General features: G+C 36.9%; 1 protein-coding gene across 1 annotated transcript in view; it reads left to right on the top strand.

Annotated features, from left to right (window-relative positions):
- The window catches only part of megf6b (multiple EGF-like-domains 6b), a 75,705-nt gene that overhangs the window by 24,745 nt on the left and 30,413 nt on the right, over positions 1 to 20,547 (top strand). Inside the window, exon 7 of the mRNA XM_079597785.1 lies at positions 15,591 to 15,713. Coding sequence (XP_079453911.1) covers positions 15,591 to 15,713 — 123 coding nt within the window. The remainder of the gene's footprint in view (positions 1 to 15,590; positions 15,714 to 20,547) is intronic.

The following is a 20,547-nucleotide window of genomic DNA, read 5'->3' as shown; positions in this document are numbered from 1 at the left end:
CATTGGTGGTGGTTAAGGAGATTCCCCCCTTCTATGTAAAGCGCTTTGAGTGTCCAGAAAGGCGCTATATAAATGTAATGAATTATTATTATTATTATTATTATTATTATTATGGGGTTTGGTTTTATGCATCAGGAATTGACTGGATTGTGAAAAGTTGACATTTCCTTTACTTGAAGATTTGGTTTTGTAATTAATGCCTAAATAGTGATGGCTTTTGCTGAACGTGTGGCCTAGATGCCTTTTTTTTTGTGGGGGAAATAATAATGTGCACTGATAAATCCATATGCAGTAGGCAGTTCATATGTTTAATATGCAGTTATTATGTTTAATATGTTTAATATTAGTATATGCAGCTAATATGATCAATATGCAGTTAATATGTTTAATATTAGTGTATGCAGTTAATATGATCAATATGCAGTTAATATGTTTAATATGCAGCATATGCAGTTAATATGTTTAATATTAGTGTATGCAGTTAATATGTTTAATATGCAGCATATGCAGTTAATATGTTTAATATCAGTATATGCAGTTAATATGTTTAATATCAGTATATGCAGTTAATATGTTTAATATCAGTATATGCAGTTAATATGTTTAATATCAGTATATGCAGTTAATATGTTTAATATCAGTATATGCAGTTAATATGATCAATATGCAGTTAATATGTTTAATATTAGTGTATGCAGTTAATATGATCAATATGCAGTTAATATGTTTAATATCAGTTTATGCAATTAATATGTTCAATATGCAGTTAATATGTTTAATATCAGTTTATGCAGTTAATATGTTCAATATGCAGTTAATATGTTTAATTTGCAGTTAATATGTTTAATATCAGTATATGCAGTTAATATGTTTAATATCAGTATATGCAGTTAATATGTTTAATATTAGTTTATGCAGTTAATATGTTCAATATGCAGTTAATATGTTTAATATCAGCATATGCAGTTAATATGTTCAATATGCAGTTAATATGTTTAATATCAGTATATGCAGTTAATATGTTTAATATGCAGTTAATGTTTAATATCAGTATATGCAGTTAATATGTTTAATATGCAGTTAATGTTTAATATCAGTATATGCAGTTAATGTTTAATATCAGTATATGCAGTTAATATGTTTAATATGCAGTTAATGTTTAATATCAGTATATGCAGTAGGCAGTTAACATGTTTAATATATATTCTCCGTGAGACATGACATGTGATCGTGAAGACTGTAGCCTAGAGGCAGCTCTGACAGGTCGAGATGTGATCACACACTTCTTACACACACACACACTCATGCAATGACCTTGATCTGCACCTGCATTACTCTCCCGTGTCAAGTCAAAGCCATTAGCTATGTTTCCATACAAAGTTGCGAATTTCACTAATGTGACATTTGCCAATTACGTTTGCTAATAAAGCAGCGCTTCCATCCAGTCAGTCGAAGAGAACAAAATCATCACTCCCTGATAAACTGGTGAATACCACTGAGAAAAATTAAAGTAAAATAACATCTTATTTATTGAACTGTTGTATAAATTAATAACACAAAAACAGCACTCGTGTGATGTTGCTTAACTATATCATGATCAAAATATGAGACAAAAGGGATTATTTTCTCTGATATCTTGAATGACTGCATTCTATAGGCTTCATGTTCGTCACCAATCAAGAATATGAAACGTAGATGACATGAGCAGGTCTGGGGCGAGGCGGCTGTTACATGCTTTAATCATTTTAAAGGGGTGATCAAATTTTCCTTGAGCGTTTGACATATAAGAGGTCATCAAACTATAAGAATATCCTGTAAGTTTCAGAACTGAAAACTTCTTAGTCCAATAAAAGCTTTTATTGACCGCAGGTTTGGCGAACGACAGGTTTTTCAGAGTGGGGATCTATGACGCCACTGGGTATCAAACCCCGCCTCCACAGAAGAAGGTCGACGCCCACTTCAACACCGCCTGTTTAGCCCCGCCCACCGACTCACGCATTACATGACACTCATTATAATATGCAAAACTGTTATCCAATCATAGCAGTGGGCGTTTACTTCCACGTCTTCAATGCGGCACGCCCATAAAAACGAGCGTTTCAGGAGCTAGCTCAAAACCAGGGTAGAAAATAGCAGATTACTTATTCATGTTGATGTTTTTGAATGTAAAAACCAAGCGAACGTCATATTTGATAATATAAGTTGAAAAAAAAAAGCCAGTTCATGACCCCTTTAACACGTTATTTTTCAACCATAACTGATTCATTAAATCGACGGCCCTAATATATATTCTATAGCAAAGTAAGCAGCGAGTGCACATAGTCGTGGTTAACTCGCATGATCCACGTACACGAGTAGCTCATGCAGAAATCAGGCAGTAATTTGGACATTCCTGGTATCCCTGCAGGCTCCAACACAACATTCCTAGGTCCGTCAGGCCCGAACAGGTAGCCGTCAGATCCCGAGCGCAGGTTAAAGATCAGCCCTGCGGGGTTTGGGGAACATAGTTGGTCTCTTGTTAACACCAGGAGCTTTGTAAACCAGACGGGATTGAGAGCAAACGAAAACAAATCTTTTGTCTGGATGTCAACGTTTTTTTCGAGCTGCTTTGAAAAGACATCAACCCAGGCAGAGACCATTAGAGACCTCGAGAGAGAAGTACTGGTTGAGCTTAGTCTTTTCAAACCGTCCTCGGTGCGAATGTTAAGTCTCTCACGAACGCGGTGGGCATCCAACTGAGACGGGGCCGGCGGGAAACTCACTCTCTCGCACAAGTGTGTGTACATACAGTGCTGATTTGACCACACGAACACACACACATCAATGCACAAAGCCAGATCCGCCGGGTTGACGGGGGGCCAGGAGGTCGTCTAATTACGTTTGAAAAATGTCAAAGCATCATTAACAGATCTGACACAAATTCTGAGTGTCATAAGATTCCTTAAAGGGGTGGTTGAGTATGATTTCACTTTTCTAACTGTAGTTAGTGTGTAATGTTGCTGTTTGATCATAAACAACATCTGCAAAGTTACAACGCTCAAAGTTCAAAGCAAAGGGAGATATTTGCTTTTAAAGAAATCGTTTTTTTAAGGACTACAACAAACGGCTGGTAGGAACTACACGACATTCCACACGGGTTAGTGACATCACATCACCAACCCTAAAATTTACATAAGCCCCGCCCCCTGAACACACAGTCCATGTTGAGGAGAGGAAGAGTTGTTGTAGTCGACACATTTGTGAGTCAGCTCAAACTTTAGCATCCATCTTTTCACATGCGATAGAAAGTCACTCTGTGTGCATCTCACAACAGTTCCTATACGAGCGATTTATAGATTACCATGACAGAATATGCTAATTGAAGATAATTAACTCCACATCAGCAACATAAATTCATCAACTAACCATTCAGAGACGTCCTGTTGCTTCTACATGTTGTCTCTTCTTCTGGAGTCTCTTCATCTTTGTCTGACTCCGTTTTAACATTAAAGACAGAACAGTTTCTGTAATTTTAGTGTGTCTGCGTGAGGTAATCGGAGCTGCTAACGAGCTGTTGAAGCTCCGCCCCCTGTGCCGGGTGCAGCGGCTCATTTGCATTTAAAGGGCCAGACACAAAACGGTGCGTTTTTGCAAACCCTCAAAAAGTGACAACTTTAACATGCTATTTAAACATATCTGTGGGGTATTTTGAGCTAAAACTTCACATACACACTCTGGGAACATTTATTTTACATCTTGTGAAAAGGGCATTATACCATGGTATAATGCCCTTTTCACAAGATGTAAAATCTTGTGAAAAGGGTAAAAACTCCTTTAACCAAAGAACAAGGAACATTTCCATAGTTTGAGCCTCTATAAAGGGTGTTTGGTCTTCTTAAAAAGTCATTTTCAGATTACTTTCAGCTTTTTGGACACATTTGAGCAGCTATAAGGGGTGTTTAGACCCCAGAAACATCATGTTGAGAACTTTTCAGAGGTCTAAATCCACCTTTTCCCACCTTTGTTGCCATTGGCTTGGCTTGGGGACATTACACTTAACATTTAATTTATTATTCAACAAATATATTGATCTGCCTGCATTGACACTATTATACAAGAACTGAACTGAGCTGGACGATAACATCACGGTTTTCTCCAGAGCGGTTATATATATATAAATTAACTAAATTAATAACTTTTTTACAACAAAAATGAAACATCATTGAACTTACAGCTGGACTGTGACACTATTTTCTTCTGGAAACAAACTTTGTTGTATTATTTTCTTGTTATTTCTGTAAAACTGCTTTGAAACAATCTTTATTGTAAAAAACGCTAAATAAATATGACTTGACTTGACTTATAGTTGCTCAAATGTGTCCAGAAATCTATCATTCAAATCAAATTCATAATCTAAAAATGACTTTTTCAGTCGAATTCTGTCTGTCCTCAAAGTGTCTGTTCAGAGGTGTTCAGAAACTCACAGTTGAACGTGTCTTGTCAACACACTCCTTGTGAAGAAGAATTGTGTAAAAGCAAAACACAGCTGTTCCAAAGTCTGATATGTGAGGAATTTGAATGGTTTTTGTCTAGTTGAACTCATTGCAAAAAATTCTCTGGAAAGGTTTAGTGATTATGAGAGTTTATAAAATAATCGCTCAGAGATATATTTGTTTAATCCGTCATTCTCTGTATGGATAGACGACATACTCAAGTTTCTTTTGCTTTCGGGCATGATGGTAAATATTTAAAATAGGAATTAAATATTGCACTGAGTCTTTGTCTGCGAAACAAAATGGGCACACATGAGATGATTGCTGACATACAGTAAGAGTTTCGAGTTACAAAATGAATGTGTGAGCGGCTCAGAAAATGTGATTTTGGAAGCATTTTGATGAGAAATGTTTGAGTTCATGTCGATATCTCTGTCTTCTGTTTGCAGACATTGGTATCTTGGAAAATCTGAGCAGTTTGAGACATTATTGAGATATCTTCTGACTTCAGAGGGTCTTTTTCTGAGAAGCAAACTTTAATTTTTTTTGCTCTCCATGTAATCTCATTGCAGTCTTTCTTTCTTTAATTTCTTTATTTTTCCATTTCTTTATTTTTATTTCTTTATTTAATTTAATAATTGAGTCTTATATTCATTTATTATTATTTATTTATTAATTCATTTATAAATTTATTTTTTACATTTATTATTGTATTTATTTTATTTTTTATTAATTTATTCGTATTTACTTATATTTATTTTGCTATTTATTTATAATTTTTATTATTTTTTTCTATTCATTCATTCATTCATTCATTCATTCATTCATTCATTCATTCATTTTTAAATTATGTTTCCTTTCTCTAGTAACACATCTAGCAGAACTGCTGAAAAAAGCTTTTAATTAAAGCATCATAAAGTAGTTAATTGTTGGTTCTACATCCACGGCTGCCTGTCAGATGTTAGTCGTGTGTGTGTGTGTGTGTGTGTGTGTGTGTGTGTGTGAGTCAGTGTACAGATGTGGTCACATTAAGACCAGAAATATCTTTTACACAAGTACACAGACACGAATACTTGGCCAAGGCTTTACAAGTGTACCAGATTCCATGTGCTTGAGCCACAAATCAAATGACACTATCAACTAAAGATTGATTTCCACAGCCACATTGATCTCTGTAAAAGTCTCCGCAGAGCAGCTGCAGATGTTTGAGGATAAACACAGATGATTAGCTGTAAAAGTCTCAGATACAGATTCACAGCAGGAGTTTCATGTGGTCGAGAGAACAGAGATGCTCGAGTTTATTCACTCTCCGCTTTAAATAAACGTGCGGTCGGCGCTGGAGGCCGTCTGCACAGATCTGTTATTAGTTGGTAAGTTATGCTTTGATATCTGCATGTCGTGAATATGTTCTTGTTGTTGTTATCAAACGGAGATGAATCAAACTTAATGCATGCACGGGGAACTCACTGCTGTTATGTTGCATGCATTGGTGTTAGAGAGGGTCCTGCTCGACAGGTGAAGAAAACAGCCGTATATCGTCCCATAACTCATGTTACAAATTCTTTGCATGGTTTTTAAATGTGCTTTTGGACTGTACGGTTCAGTAACATGAAGTGTTTATACAATTTTGACGTTCGTAGTCTAAAGAGATCCATCTTAAAATGAACATGAGATAAGTGAGACAGTGAGCAGATGTGGTGGATGGTTTTGTTTGGAGAGATTGGTTATGACAGTGGCAGTTGTTATAGATTATGTGTATCATAAGTCTTGCACTGTGACCCTCTTTGTTTACAGGCTTCTTTTAAGTGCACTATGTAGACAGCAGGGGGCAGTGTGTGCTCTCTACAGTGTCAATGATGATGGATGACGCACGTGATTTTTCTTCTCACCTCTTTGTTTGTTCATCAGTTTGTCATTGTGAGAAATAAATCAGGACTACAGGACTTTTTTTAATGTTTCTCATATTCAGGGTTAGAATATTTGAACAAACTCTCTGCAGTAAGTTTTAAACTTAAACACACATTTTTTTCCAGTAGCCTACTGATTGTGCTCCAGACATGAATGATTTGTCAAAGCAAGTTTTTTTATTTTTTTGAGGAAACAAGTGAATTATTTTACTAAGCGATTGGAATTACAGTTGGTGTGACTTTAAAGGAACTTATACAAATGCATTTATTTGACCAAAAATACAGTAAAAACAATAATATTATGACATAATATTACAATTTAAAATAAAAATGTAAAACTGTTAAAATAAAAAAGTTTAATAGCTAAAATAGCTGTTACATTTTTTTCCCCCAGGATTCTTTGATGAATAGAAGTTCAAAAGAACAGCATTCATTTGAAATAGAAGTGCTTTGTGACATTATAAATGCCTTTATAAAATGGCATTATATGGCCTCTTTAAATTGATCAAAAAAACTTTTAAGACGTTCAAAGTCTTGATTATGTTTTTGGGCTCTAATAGAATAGGTTTTCATGCTTGAATCTTCAAAAACACATTATTTTCCTCATATTCTCCATTGTTGCGGCTCCTCTCTTCCCAGTCTGTCAGTAACGCTCTGTTTACTTCCTGTCTCTGAAGCCCCTCCTTCTGAAAAGCACACTGTGCTCTGATTGGTCGGCTGGAGCAGTGTGTTGTGATTGGTCGAGCGCTTCGAGTGTGTTTGGGAAATGTCCCGCCCCTTTCCATCCACCAGTTTCAACACTACTAACTAACTCAACCAGGCCCCGCCCCTTTATTCTGCATATTCATGATTTAAATGAGGAATATTGTGACGTGTTCGTTCCCGGAAGAAACTCAAGACTACAATGAAGGCGTTTCAGGAGTTCAGAAACACCGGTATAGAGTATAACTCCCGCTGGAGGGACTTAGCAGAGCTTTTTATTGCTGAATCATTGTTAATTATCTATAAATGCATTAAACAATGGAAGACATTTCCAGATATGATTTTGAGCAAGGAGCTTCAAGCATTTGGCTTCCCGGATGTGCTGGACGTGCTGTCGGTGACCCTATGATGCCATCCGGATGGTTTTCTTTGGCTCCGTCTGACCCGTAGGATCCACCAGCTGTGCCAAGCTACGCTCTGGACCCCCGTCTACACACACACACACACACACTTCAGACTCCATGAGCGGAAGTCACACAATGCACATCTGGAATGCAAACACACAAATCTCTCAGAGAGTCGCACAGTTGGACACATAAAAGGCTCTGAGAGATTGCTGGTGGTCTGAGGGAATGTCAACTTTAAATGTTTTTCCTGTTGCAGTTTTTATTTTGATTCTTCAGAAACAGCGCATAAGCATAAGCATGTTTGAAAACACGAGTATAGAAGAAATGCTGTACTTTCAGTGTGGATTTAGTGGTTTGTGTGCGTTAGATTCTCATAGATCTGAACATGTGGCAAAGGCACCGACCAGAGGTTAAGCAGATTTTCTCAAGCACTGGATGTTATGGGCTGTGAAGCATATATCATGTTTTATGTGTGTGTTATGTGTGCATATCTGCACGTCGGTGTGTGTTCGGGATAATAGATTTATAACTTACAGAAACAGAAACATTCTGTATGAATTCTTTTCCTGCAGAGGTTGCAAATGTTTAAATATAGTTAAAATGAAAATTGTCATTGTTTACTCGTTCAGCTTGGCTGAAAGTCTTGTTTTTGCTTAAAAACACAGTCTGTGAAACAAACATAAAGATTATTGGTGTGTTTTTTGAGTAAGAATTTGATGAAAATCAATTTCAACATCAGCTGGCTCTGTGTTTATGGTTTGTGTTTGTGATGTCAGAGATCTTTCCGTGTCTGAACCCGCCAACATCATCGAGTCCACAACATCAAATTCCCTGCCAGTTTTCTGTCAAGACAATTCACGTTGTGCAAAACCGAGAACAACATGTAAACATCACATTGTCTCCGCACAAACTGCATCTGAAAGTTATGCTCTACAAGAACGGAAGGATGAAATTTAATTTCTAAGATAAAATCATGTCTTTCACAAATGAATGGGGAAAAGGAAAGGACAAAACTGATTAAAAAGATTTAAATACAACAGAGAAAAGTACACATGATAGGAAATACATGTAAAGCAATGAAATTGCAGAATGTGAGAAAAGTTACAGTTAATAAATAATGTAACTAAAAATATAATGCAAGTCAATATTTCTTGTCATGATTTCGTTTTTTTCATGAGCGTTTTCACCCTCTCTGAGCCTCAGAATTAGGCAGGCAAGTATATTTAATATGTAAATGATGTCTGTTGTGATTGGCTAACCTCTTTGCAACAGCCGGCTTCCGGAAGTAAAAACTCCATTCATTTTCTCCATAGAGAAATTGATTGACAACTTGTTAATCTTTAGGACACATATTGTGAGCTGCGAGGTTGTTAATCGATGGTATTTGCTCCTGTTGAATCCGCCAGCCCGCATTATTTCAACTTAGTTTTAAAATGATTGTGTTTAATGGTGGAATTCCTGGTGAAAAACTACATTACCCATGATGCTGTGCAGAAAATTCCACCAATCAGAGAGTCGAAATAGCTTGTTAGCTCCGCCCACTCCCATAAAGCACTGCGAATGACGTAATCGAGTCGATTTCTCTACGCTCTCAAAATACTGAAATGTTTGTATATAGCCTATATATATATGCACAGTTAGCAATGAACTTAAATTATATTGTTTTTATATATAGATAATCAACATTTGTAAATGAGTATTATATTTCTCCGTTTTTAATTTGATAATGCTGTTCGCAAAGCTTTATGGAGCTAAATGAGTCTCAAAAAAGATAAATGCACACACTACATTCACATATGCACACACAGGATTCATACATGCACACACATGATTCATAAATACACACACAGGATACACAAATGCGCACAAAATTCACAAATGCACACACAGAATTTAAAAAGCACAGAAGATTCACAAATGCATACAAAATTCACAAATTCACACAAAATTCATAAATACACACACAATTCAGAAATACAAACAAAATTTACAAATGCACTCAAGATTCAGAAATGCACAGGGCAAGATTCAGACGTGTATTTCTGATGCACACACAAATATATATTGATTTACAAACTGCTTGCGGTCTGTGAACTTCACTGCATTTGTGTGTGAATTTTGAGACTCCCTTGACTTGGCTCGACACACAAATGCCTTTTTTTAAACAGGGAATGATCAGCAACCAATCAGATATCTCCCTTGGTTTAGCCAATCACAAGAACGCACCCCGCGTGGGGGATTGTTTACTCATAAGCCAATCACATGAATGCGTTCACACAGCGCATATGCATGTGGCGCGGGCGCGGTGGAGTTCTGTCTGTCAGTTGGTTGAGACATAGACATCATATAGATAGACGCCCTATCGACCGCTACTGTATGGGAAGCCAAACAAACCAAAAGTGGGACGAGACAGCGGGGGTTTACAGAGCTCGCGCCGCGCCGACATGTCATCTGCGCGGTTCAATGGTCCGAGCCGCGCGGCCGACTCGTCAGCGCAGCGCGGACGTGTTTCCTAGCGACAACCAATGGGCAGCGCGGCGCGAACAATCCTCACCAGCGCTGCACTGATCAAACAGCGCAGCGCAAACCATACATGCAAATAAATGTACAATAAAGAAACCCCAGCTTCCTTACAAAAAATTGGTTCTCTGCTGAAGTTTAGGAGTTTTTCCCTACAGAAGACAAAGAAGAAGAAAGACAAGATGAAATGCATACATTTCTTATGTTTGTTATAGCTATTTAATACTGTTAGTAAAGAGTTAGTGTTGTGCGTCGATACTTTGAAGAACTGCACATATATAGAGGCTACGGAAAGAGCTGTACAAAGCAGAAACTTCAATGACTTTCAATTTCGTAGCACGCCAACCTTCTGGAAATTATATCGGACAGTTTACATGTTCAGGTAATGTATGTTAGTAAGTTTTGCATTCAGCCATCATTTGTAGACTTTAAGCTTTTTATGTCTGAATTCCATAATCATTTGTTAATTTTGAATAAAATTTTAAAACTAAAGATCAATTTTATGTTATTGATATTTTGTGATATTGATTTATAGGGTGAATTCAGTGTGATTTGGACACTTTTTGCTATTGAGATTAATTGGAAAAAGTGTCCCTCCCAATCAACCTGAATACACACACACACACACACACACTATATATCGCCTATATATAGTCTAAAACTGTATAATGTTTTAGAATGACCTTGACCTCATCACCACTGTGATGTGATATCTGGAAGTTAGAATTAAAATGTTATGGTTTCACTATTCTTAAGACAATAACAAATTTGTTTTGCCTTTATAGTTCACCCAAAAAAATGAAAATTGTGTCATCATTTACTCACCCTTAATATAAGTTGTTCCAACCCTGTATGATTTTTTCTGCTGAACAGTGAACCCAGAAGATATTTCAAAGAAGAATGTCAGTTACTAAAAAATATATGGATCCCACTGACTTCCATAGCATAAAAAAAAACTATGGAAGTCAATGGGACCCATCAACTGACAGATTCCCCTGCACTGCACAGCAGATTTGATTTACATGAACCTAAAGAAAAAGCCTTGAAAAATGAATAATTGCAAAACTGCTGTGTCAAACTTAAAATAAACATTACCTTGGCCGTCCCCTGGTATGTAAAATTGGTAGTGAAAATGGGGCGTTCACAGGAGGGTTGAAAATGGTCCACCAGAAGACATAAGTCTTGTATAGCCTCTTGAAGTTCATAGATTGTGGTGATGAGGTCAAGGTCATTCTAAAACATTATACAGTTTTAGACTATATATAGGCGATATATAGTGTGTGTGTGTGTGTGTGTGTGTGTGTGTGTGTGTGTGTGTGTGTATTCAGGTTGATTGGGAGGGACACTTTTTCCAATTAATCTCAATAGCAAAAAGTGTCCAAATCACACTGAATTCACCCTATAAATCAATATCACAAAATATCAATAACATAAAATTGATCTTTAGTTTTAAAATTTTATTCAAAATTAACAAATGATTATGGAATTCAGACATAAAAAGCTTAAAGTCTACAAATGATGGCTGAATGCAAAACTTACTAACATACATTACCTGAACATGTAAACTGTCCGATATAATTTCCAGAAGGTTGGCGTGCTACGAAATTGAAAGTCATTGAAGTTTCTGCTTTGTACAGCTCTTTCCGTAGCCTCTATATATGTGCAGTTCTTCAAAGTATCGACGCACAACACTAACTCTTTACTAACAGTATTAAATAGCTATAACAAACATAAGAAATGTATGCATTTCATCTTGTCTTTCTTCTTCTTTGTCTTCTGTAGGGAAAAACTCCTAAACTTCAGCAGAGAACCAATTTTTTGTAAGGAAGCTGGGGTTTCTTTATTGTACATTTATTTGCATGTATGGTTTGCGCTCTGCTGTTTGATCAGTGCAGCGCTGGTGAGGATTGTTCGCGCCGCGCTGCCCATTGGTTGTCGCTAGGAAACACGTCCGCGCTGCGCTGACGAGTCGGCCGCGCGGCTCGGACCATTGAACCGCGCAGATGACATGTCGGCGCGGCGCGAGCTCTGTAAACCCCCGCTGTCTCGTCCCACTTTTGGTTTGTTTGGCTTCCCATACAGTAGCGGTCGATAGGGCGTCTATCTATATGATGTCTATGTCTCAACCAACTGACAGACAGAACTCCACCGCGCCCGCGCCACATGCATATGCGCTGTGTGAACGCATTCATGTGATTGGCTTATGAGTAAACAATCCCCCACGCGGGGTGCGTTCTTGTGATTGGCTAAACCAAGGGAGATATCTGATTGGTTGCTGATCATTCCCTGTTTAAAAAAAGGCATTTGTGTGTCGAGCCAAGTCAAGGGAGTCTCAAAATTCACACACAAATGCAGTGAAGTTCACAGACCGCAAGCAGTTTGTAAATCAATATATATTTGTGTGTGCATCAGAAATACACGTCTGAATCTTGCCCTGTGCATTTCTGAATCTTGAGTGCATTTGTAAATTTTGTTTGTATTTCTGAATTGTGTGTGTATTTATGAATTTTGTGTGAATTTGTGAATTTTGTATGCATTTGTGAATCTTCTGTGCTTTTTAAATTCTGTGTGTGCATTTGTGAATTTTGTGCGCATTTGTGTATCCTGTGTGTGTATTTATGAATCATGTGTGTGCATGTATGAATCCTGTGTGTGCATATGTGAATGTAGTGTGTGCATTTATCTTTTTTGAGACTCATTTAGCTCCATAGAGCTTCATGGGATTGTAGTTCTTTCGCTCATTAAAGCTGTTAAGTTCACAGTCTTTTGTCTTTTTGTCTGATTTTCAAAAACTTTTTTGCTTCAAATCAAAGTTTGTAGTGTTGTGATTGGCTAGTTCATGGCTTATAATGCTTTAATGGAAACTTTTTAAAAATCTCTATGGGAAAAATTTATGGACAAAATGGGGACACTCTCTAGCTCTAGTAGCAATAGTGTTAACCGGAGGAGGTGTTGATAATGATTATATAAAAGTTGGCAGTCATATGATTATGAAGTGAATATACTGAGATGAACACTGTGATAGTTTCTCAATTAGCTGTTTTTGTGCTTTAGTTTGAGTAAGTTTTTAGTTTTTTGGGATTAATTAGTTCATTTTCAGTTAGTGCTCCTAAAACTTGCCAGACTTCATTATGTGGACATGACCCCTGACCCCAGACCTCACTGACCCCGCACACCGCCGGTAACACCCTTCAACCCCGCGTCTCCCTGCAGGTCTGTGGCAGGCTGGCCTCGGGTCATGAAGGGGTCATGACCTCTCAGCTGAGGAATGCTGTTCGTCTCCATTTCCTTGTTGATGTTAGAGTCTGGATGATGAATATGTGAAGGTTGACGTTATGAACTACTGATCTGTCACTCATTGCATTCTCATGGCTGTATGTAATGAAAAGTATCGAACATAATTTATGTTTTGCAGGATTGACAGCTGAAGCTTTAACACTTTACAATATTGGTTGTAGACATTAGCCATTAGTTAATGCAATAAATGATTAACAATCTAACTGTATTTACTGTTTAATGTTCATTTCTAAATGTTACATTAAAATTAAGTTATCAATTAAGTTAATATTAATAAAAAAATTGTGTTTAATAATAATATAATAATAAAAATGTTTAAATATTTTACATGGATTTTTATGGATTTTGCAGACACATTTATCCAAAGCGATTTAAACAAAACAGGAACAAAAGCAATTCATCAAAGAGCCAACAATATTCAAAATATACAATGCCAGGTTTATATAGAAAGCTTGAAAATATGAAAAATTCAACGAAAAAGTGATTTATTTAAATGCAATATTGTGTTTTGTTCTCATTACTAATCATTAAGTTTAGTAATTAGCATTTTGAACTAACAAATCAATTTTTTTTTCAGTAGTTTATTTCTAAAAGTGAGTGATGTAAAAAATATTTTTTTTCATAGTTTACTCACGATAAAAGCATTTCACGGCTGTTGGGCGGAAACCTCTCCATTTTCGGTCAAAAAAAAATTCTTTCGTAAATCATTACTATTGGTCACATCACGTCTGTCTGTGGAATTTGCAAATATCTAACAAATGAAAAGTATTTTTAAAAGAGCATGTGACTCAACCGAGTAACTCCATTGGATCCTCAAACTGTCACATGTATGTCTGGAATTCACCAAAATTCAGCTTGATTTCAGTCAAATGTTGTCAAATGTCTGACCACATATAAGCCACAGTATCAACCATGACCACAAGGAGTTTAATTATTATAATTTTTTAAATACCGTTTTTCCATTTCCTGAAAAGTAGGGTTTTTGGAGGTACGAGGTTTCATTGGTTTGGACCATAGCCTATTCTTTATTTCAATAATGCATTAACTTCTATTTTGAATACTTGTAAAGCATTGTATTTCTACCTTTGCACATCGAACTATAAGATATCGAGCAGATTTTACTGTTGTGTTGTGTACATGTGTAACGGTGTGATCTTCATTCATTGATTATGTTTAATTCCCTCCTCCTGCACACATCGCTCGGCTCTTCAGGGGCCAATTTGTTGTGGTGAGGACTTTATTGAAATAATGTTTTGGGGAACCGACGAACCGATTTTCTCATAAACATCTCCATGTGTTTGAGTGTGAGAGCTGGATGTGTGATGGGAGGCTGTTAAACATCTGCTGAAACCTGAATGAATGGCAGAACCTCTCGCTGTGAGGCTGCTGGCCCGCTGAAGGACACAATTTTCAGCAATTTCATTTTGTTCCCCTTTTTTGATGAACTTGCGTGGTTTGAGGTCAGTGACTGTGCCAATTAAATGCAGAAACATCCCTCACCATCCCGTTGAGATGATCCGTGTCCACTGGAAACATGGAGAGAAAGCACTTTCTGCTCGTACTACTTTTTTTGGACCATAATAACTTTTTTTGGTCTATAATGCTTGTATATTTTCTCATACCCAAAATGCATCAAACCTTCTGACATTACAAGCATCAATATGCTCATAAAGCTGAAAGATATGGAAACTGAAAAACGGCCAAAGTGACAACTTTCCAATGAAAACTCAAGCGCGGTCCAGTTTACAGTAGCTTCCACTAAACAATCAAAAACACATTATTGTCAAATGCAGTTACAGTGAAGAACAGCTAAATGTGTCTTTAATCACACACATGATTTACTCATTGGCAGGAGACTGTCATGGGCAAAATCTCTTTTTATTCCGACTATGTTAAGTTGTTTTTGAGATGGAAAACTGGAAACAAGATATTTTGTTTTAGTTTGGCAATGAATTTCCACCAATAAGCGCTTATTGAGACCTCAGATGACCTAAGCAGTGAGTTTATGAGTCTGTTATGCATAAAAATGCATATAAAAATGCATATAATAAGGCTGTTACAAATAAGATTTGTACATTTTCTAAAGACAGCATGCAACATTTTTTTGTTGCAATATGATGCTTGATTTAGCAAACAATCCTGTCAATTGCAGAGGGGTTAAGTTTCATAACTGGTCTGTATGAATGCGTTCATATGTCTTGTAAACATCTGGAACCACATGGAGACGATGTAATCAATCTGCATCTGTTTTTCAGACTGTAATGTGTGTGTTCTCTCCTCTGCAGACGTGAACGAGTGTGAAGAGACCAATGGAGGGTGTGAAGCTCTGTGCTGTAACACTATCGGCAGCTTCTACTGTAAGTGTCCGGCGGGTCAGCAGCTCAAGGAGGACGGCAAGACCTGTCAGGGTGAGTCTCTCTCGGCTTCTCTGTGCAATTCATGCGGTTTCAGCAAAGCTGCTTCATCTAAAGCTGTTCTTGTCATTCCAGCTTTAGAGTCAAACTCTGTTTCCCGTTTGTTCCATTCAGCTGGAAATTCAGAATTTCGGAATTCCAATTTAGAATCTCATGCAGAAATCTAGAACTCTGATTTTACCAAAATGCAAGACATTCATTATTATCAGGGTTCCCACGGGTCCTTGAAATCCTTGAAAGTTTGTGAATCTGAAAAAATAAAATAAAATTAAGGCCCTGGAAAGTTTTTGAAAATAAACACACATAGATACGGGTCCTTGAAAGTGCTTGAATTTATTTTGTGCAAGAAGTTTTCTGCTAAAAATTCCATATTATTCCCTCCGGTCCGCTAATGTGTTATTTCGCCAATACTTCATGGCCTACGAAGTTAACTGTTTCCCGCGTGAGGTACTTTGTGTTCACACGTGCACAAAACTACTTCAAAGGAACCTCAACGTTTGTTGTTGGACACAATAAATGTGTCGCCTTGAAGTCCTTGAATATGAGGATATTGGACCTGGAAAGTTCTTGAAAGGTCCTTGAATTAGAAGTTAACCGAGGTTTGGGAACCCTGTATTATTATAAAATATGCACACTAATAAGCCTATTTATTAAACGTTTGAAGAGACAGATGTGCAAAGTACAGAGACCCTCTTTGTTGATCATTGCAAAACTTTATTTATTTGACATTATGTCCATTGTCAGATTTTCAGAGAATTTTTTTTTTGTTCATGTTTATTTAACTGTGCATTTAATCAGATCCGAAACCTCACGTCTGAAACCTTAAGGATGATTCCACAAAATGACACCAGTAGAACAAAATAGCTGACAGTTGTCATTATGACTTTAACTTATGCCATTTTGACTAGATGGATGGATGGATAGATAGATAGATAGATATAGATAACTAGATAGATAGATAGATAGATAGATAGATAGATAGAGATAGATAGAGATAGATAGATAGATAGATAGATAGAGATAGATAGAGATAGATAGAGATAGATAGATAGATAGATAGATAGATAGATAGATAGATAGATAGATAGATAGATAGAAAATAGATAGATAGATAGATAGATAGATAGATAGATAGATAGATAGATAGATAGATAGATAGATAGATAGATAGATAGATAGATAGAACAGAATATGTCATTATTTATTCTGTTAATTTATGCCATTCTAATCACTGGTTAAATCGTGGCTCTGAAAGTCACCAAATACACTGGAAAACTTTAACCCTGGTGTGTGTGTGTGTGTGTGTGTGTGTGTGTGTGTGTGTGTGTGTGTGTGTGTGTGTGTGTGTTTAACTGTAATGTGTTTGGCCTCAATAGACAGTTTCTCTCTCTGGTTCTTCATATCCTCCATAGAGATTTATTCATCTTTCTGATGTTTCAGATATAAATTGTGTTCATCCTACAGATGTTTTAGATCTTATAACTCTTTCATATTAAACCAATTCCTGTTTCACATATTTTATATGTATTTGAATGCCAGAATTCGGTTCATGCACAGGTTTATATGTTTTTATAAACATACACATTACAACACAATGTTTACACATTTGAATTATGTAAAGGAACAGGATGATCAGGAAAATATTGGACCACAGAATACACAGATTGACCAATCAGAATCAAGCCGGACATCATAATCCTTATATTTAACCTCATGGTACACTCTAAAAAATGCTGGGTTGTTTTAACCCAATTTTGGGTCAAATATGGGCAAACCCAAGCCTGGCTCCGCCCTCCTACGTACTTCAGTACTGGGTCTGGGATTGTGGTGTATTCTTGGGTTTTTTCCGATCAATTTTTTGCAGGTCCAATCAGCGAACAGAGGGAGTGTCTGAGAACGATGACGTTGAGGTCGTGCGCTAGTTTGAGTCGTCATACATCACGACCAAACGTTAGCGATTGGTTATGGTAGATCCAGAGTGACTCCAATAGTTTTGAACTTCAACAGAGGACCCGCCTTCAAGGAAGTTAATGCTTGTCAATGGAGAGAGGCCAGACTCTCCGTACAAATGAAATGTACGAGAGTCTGGTAGAACCAGGCTCGACAAACCCAGCCATTGAGTTCAATTTTTAAATTGTATTTTTGATCCAACGTTTGGGTTTGTCCATATTTGACCCCAAATTGGGTTAAAACAACCCAGCATTTTTTAGAGTGTAGACAAAACGAGAACAGTATATGTCACTCCAAAAAACTTTGTGAATAAAGGATGTGAAATACATGAGCAAGAGATGCAGAGAGAGAGAGAGAGAGAGAGAGAGAGAGAGAGAGAGAGAGAGAGAGAGAGTCAGATGAAAGGTATTTCACAGGGAAGGAGGGAATAAAACCGTGTGTTTCGGTCCTTCCCTCTCAGACGGCTTGAACGTTCATGAGACATCTGCTGCTTTTCCAGTCAGACATTTATGATTAAATATCTTGTAAATCATGACAGGCTGGCTCATGCTTTGTCTCATTTGTATTGGGGTTCATTTTCATCCAGTTGATGTGGCCTATTATTCTGGCTACTGGCATCAAATGAGACACTGCCATAGGCCACGCTGTTTCCATGGATACAACCGAGTCATTATGGGATACCAGATACCAGGTGAGAACATTTTTTGGTCCATTTAAAGTGACGTGCAGAGGGATCGTCATCGTAAGAAATATAATGGAAAAGGTTTTCCCTAAACGTCTAGAAATATTTAAATATTTTTAAATTTCTTAGATAATATTTTTTTTAGATTAGTTTGAGTAATTTTAGTTCTTCAACTTTAACTTATTTTACTTAAAGTAGTTGCTATAAAGCCGCATTCATTTTTTTTTTTTTAAATTACCTAGATTTTTTTTTCTTCAGATTTTTTTTTTTGTTTTAATTATAGTTATCATTAACAAAACAAATTTTTGTATGCAGATTTTTAAGTAAATTCTACTTATCTTAACTTAGTTAAGTAAAATTAACAAAGAAAATATGTACAGTAACTTGGCCAGTTAAAGGTTGTTGAGTAATTTATACTTAGTTAAAGTTTACTTTGCAATGCTCGGTTTTAAGTACATTTTACTCAAACAATCTGAATTAAGCATGCTTTTAAATATAAGTAACGTAGTACATGCCTGAACACAATACTTAATACACAATAACGGCAACATTCGTTGGATCATCTGAGAGTATGAATGTGTCATTTTCAGTTGAAAACCAACTCCAGATGTCACAAAACAGCAAGTTACTAAACCTAACAACAAAAGCAATGACACCAGTGTGAATACAGCTGGAAAACAGTGAAAATGCAGCCTTATTAATTATTCATGCCCCAGTGCATGATGGGAATACCAGTATCAGAAAGTTGAGCAGGTTTTACTTAATTTTATAATGTTGATATTAATGCTTTAATTTCTACAAGCTTAAATTGAGTACTAAAATAATATTTTTTAATTATTGCCTGAACTAACTTATTCAGGTTGATTTTTTCTTCAATTTACTTCACCACATAGTCTTTTTTATCAGTGTTTTATCACTAATATGATTAGCAGACAGCTGTAATTATTTACATGTTTAAAATGTCCCAGTCTTTCCCAGTTGTCATTACACGAGTATCTTGTGTACAGTATGAGTTCATCTGTCACCAGTCGGGAACTTCCTCCTCTGACTCAGCGAGCCTCGAGGAACATCTATAAACACTGTTCAAGTCTTCCAACATATTCAGTAGAAGCCAAACCAAATGCTTTCACCAATGTGGGGAAACATTTCTTGGTCATTTAACTAAACCCCAAACCAAACAGCAGCGTAGATGGAAAGTGAGTGCTAGTCTGCCAGCTTTTCTTCTCTGGCGCACGCATGAATCAGTGGCTCATCAGCACACATACTTCCAGTCTTACCACTGCGTGTGGGTTACCCCGATCCCAGTGACAGATGAACCAGAGCTAACCTCTCAAGAGCCAAGCCAGATATTGGAGCTAAGTGGGCTGAAGTAATCAGACAAATTGGTGAATATTGTGTTTTGGCTACGGCAAAGGCTACTGGCAACATCAGATGTGCTTTCCAGGCTGTTATTATAACCAGAATCTGGGGTGATTTGCTGAAAGATGCCACATCAGTGGGAAATTAAATATCATAAAAGAGACGAGAAGTTCAATCAGTTCGAGGCTCGTTTGAAGTTATTCCCATTGGAAAGAAAATCGCAATTTAAAGGGGTGATGAACTGAGAAATAACATTTTCCTTGAGCTTTTGACATATAAGAGGTCATCACACTATAAGAATATCCTGTAAGTTTCAGAACTGAAAACTTTGTTAGTCCAATAAAAGCTTTTATTGACCGCAGGCTCAGCGAACGACAGGTTTTTCAAAGTGGTCTAGACGTCACAGTGTATCAAACCCCGCCTCCACAAAAGAAGGTCGACGCCCACTTCAACACTGCCTGTTTAGCCCCGCCCACCGACTCGCGCATTACATAAAACTCATTATAATATGCAAAACTGTTATCCAATCATAGCAGTGGGCGTTTACTTCCACGTCTTCAATGCGGCACGCCCATAAAACCCAGCGTTTCAGGAGCTAGCTCAAAACCAGGGTAGAAAATAGCCGATTACTTATTCAGGTTGATGTTTTTGAATGTAAAAACCAAGCGAACATCATAAGTCGACCTCAGACAACAATTTATATATATAAAAAAAGCCAGTTCATGACCCCTTTAATTGTTTGAAAGAAGCAGGGAGAGCAAATGGAGACTTCTGCATGTCTCCTCTAGAGTTTCAGAAGAGATCGCAACCATGTCTCAAACTAGAGCTGCACGATTA

Source organism: Phoxinus phoxinus, assembly GCF_949152265.1.
Source record: "Phoxinus phoxinus genome assembly, chromosome: 22".
In the NCBI taxonomy this organism is placed as follows: Eukaryota; Metazoa; Chordata; class Actinopteri; order Cypriniformes; family Leuciscidae; genus Phoxinus; species Phoxinus phoxinus.
Note: the sequence above shows the minus strand (reverse complement) of the source record. Positions and strands in the feature narration are given on the sequence as shown.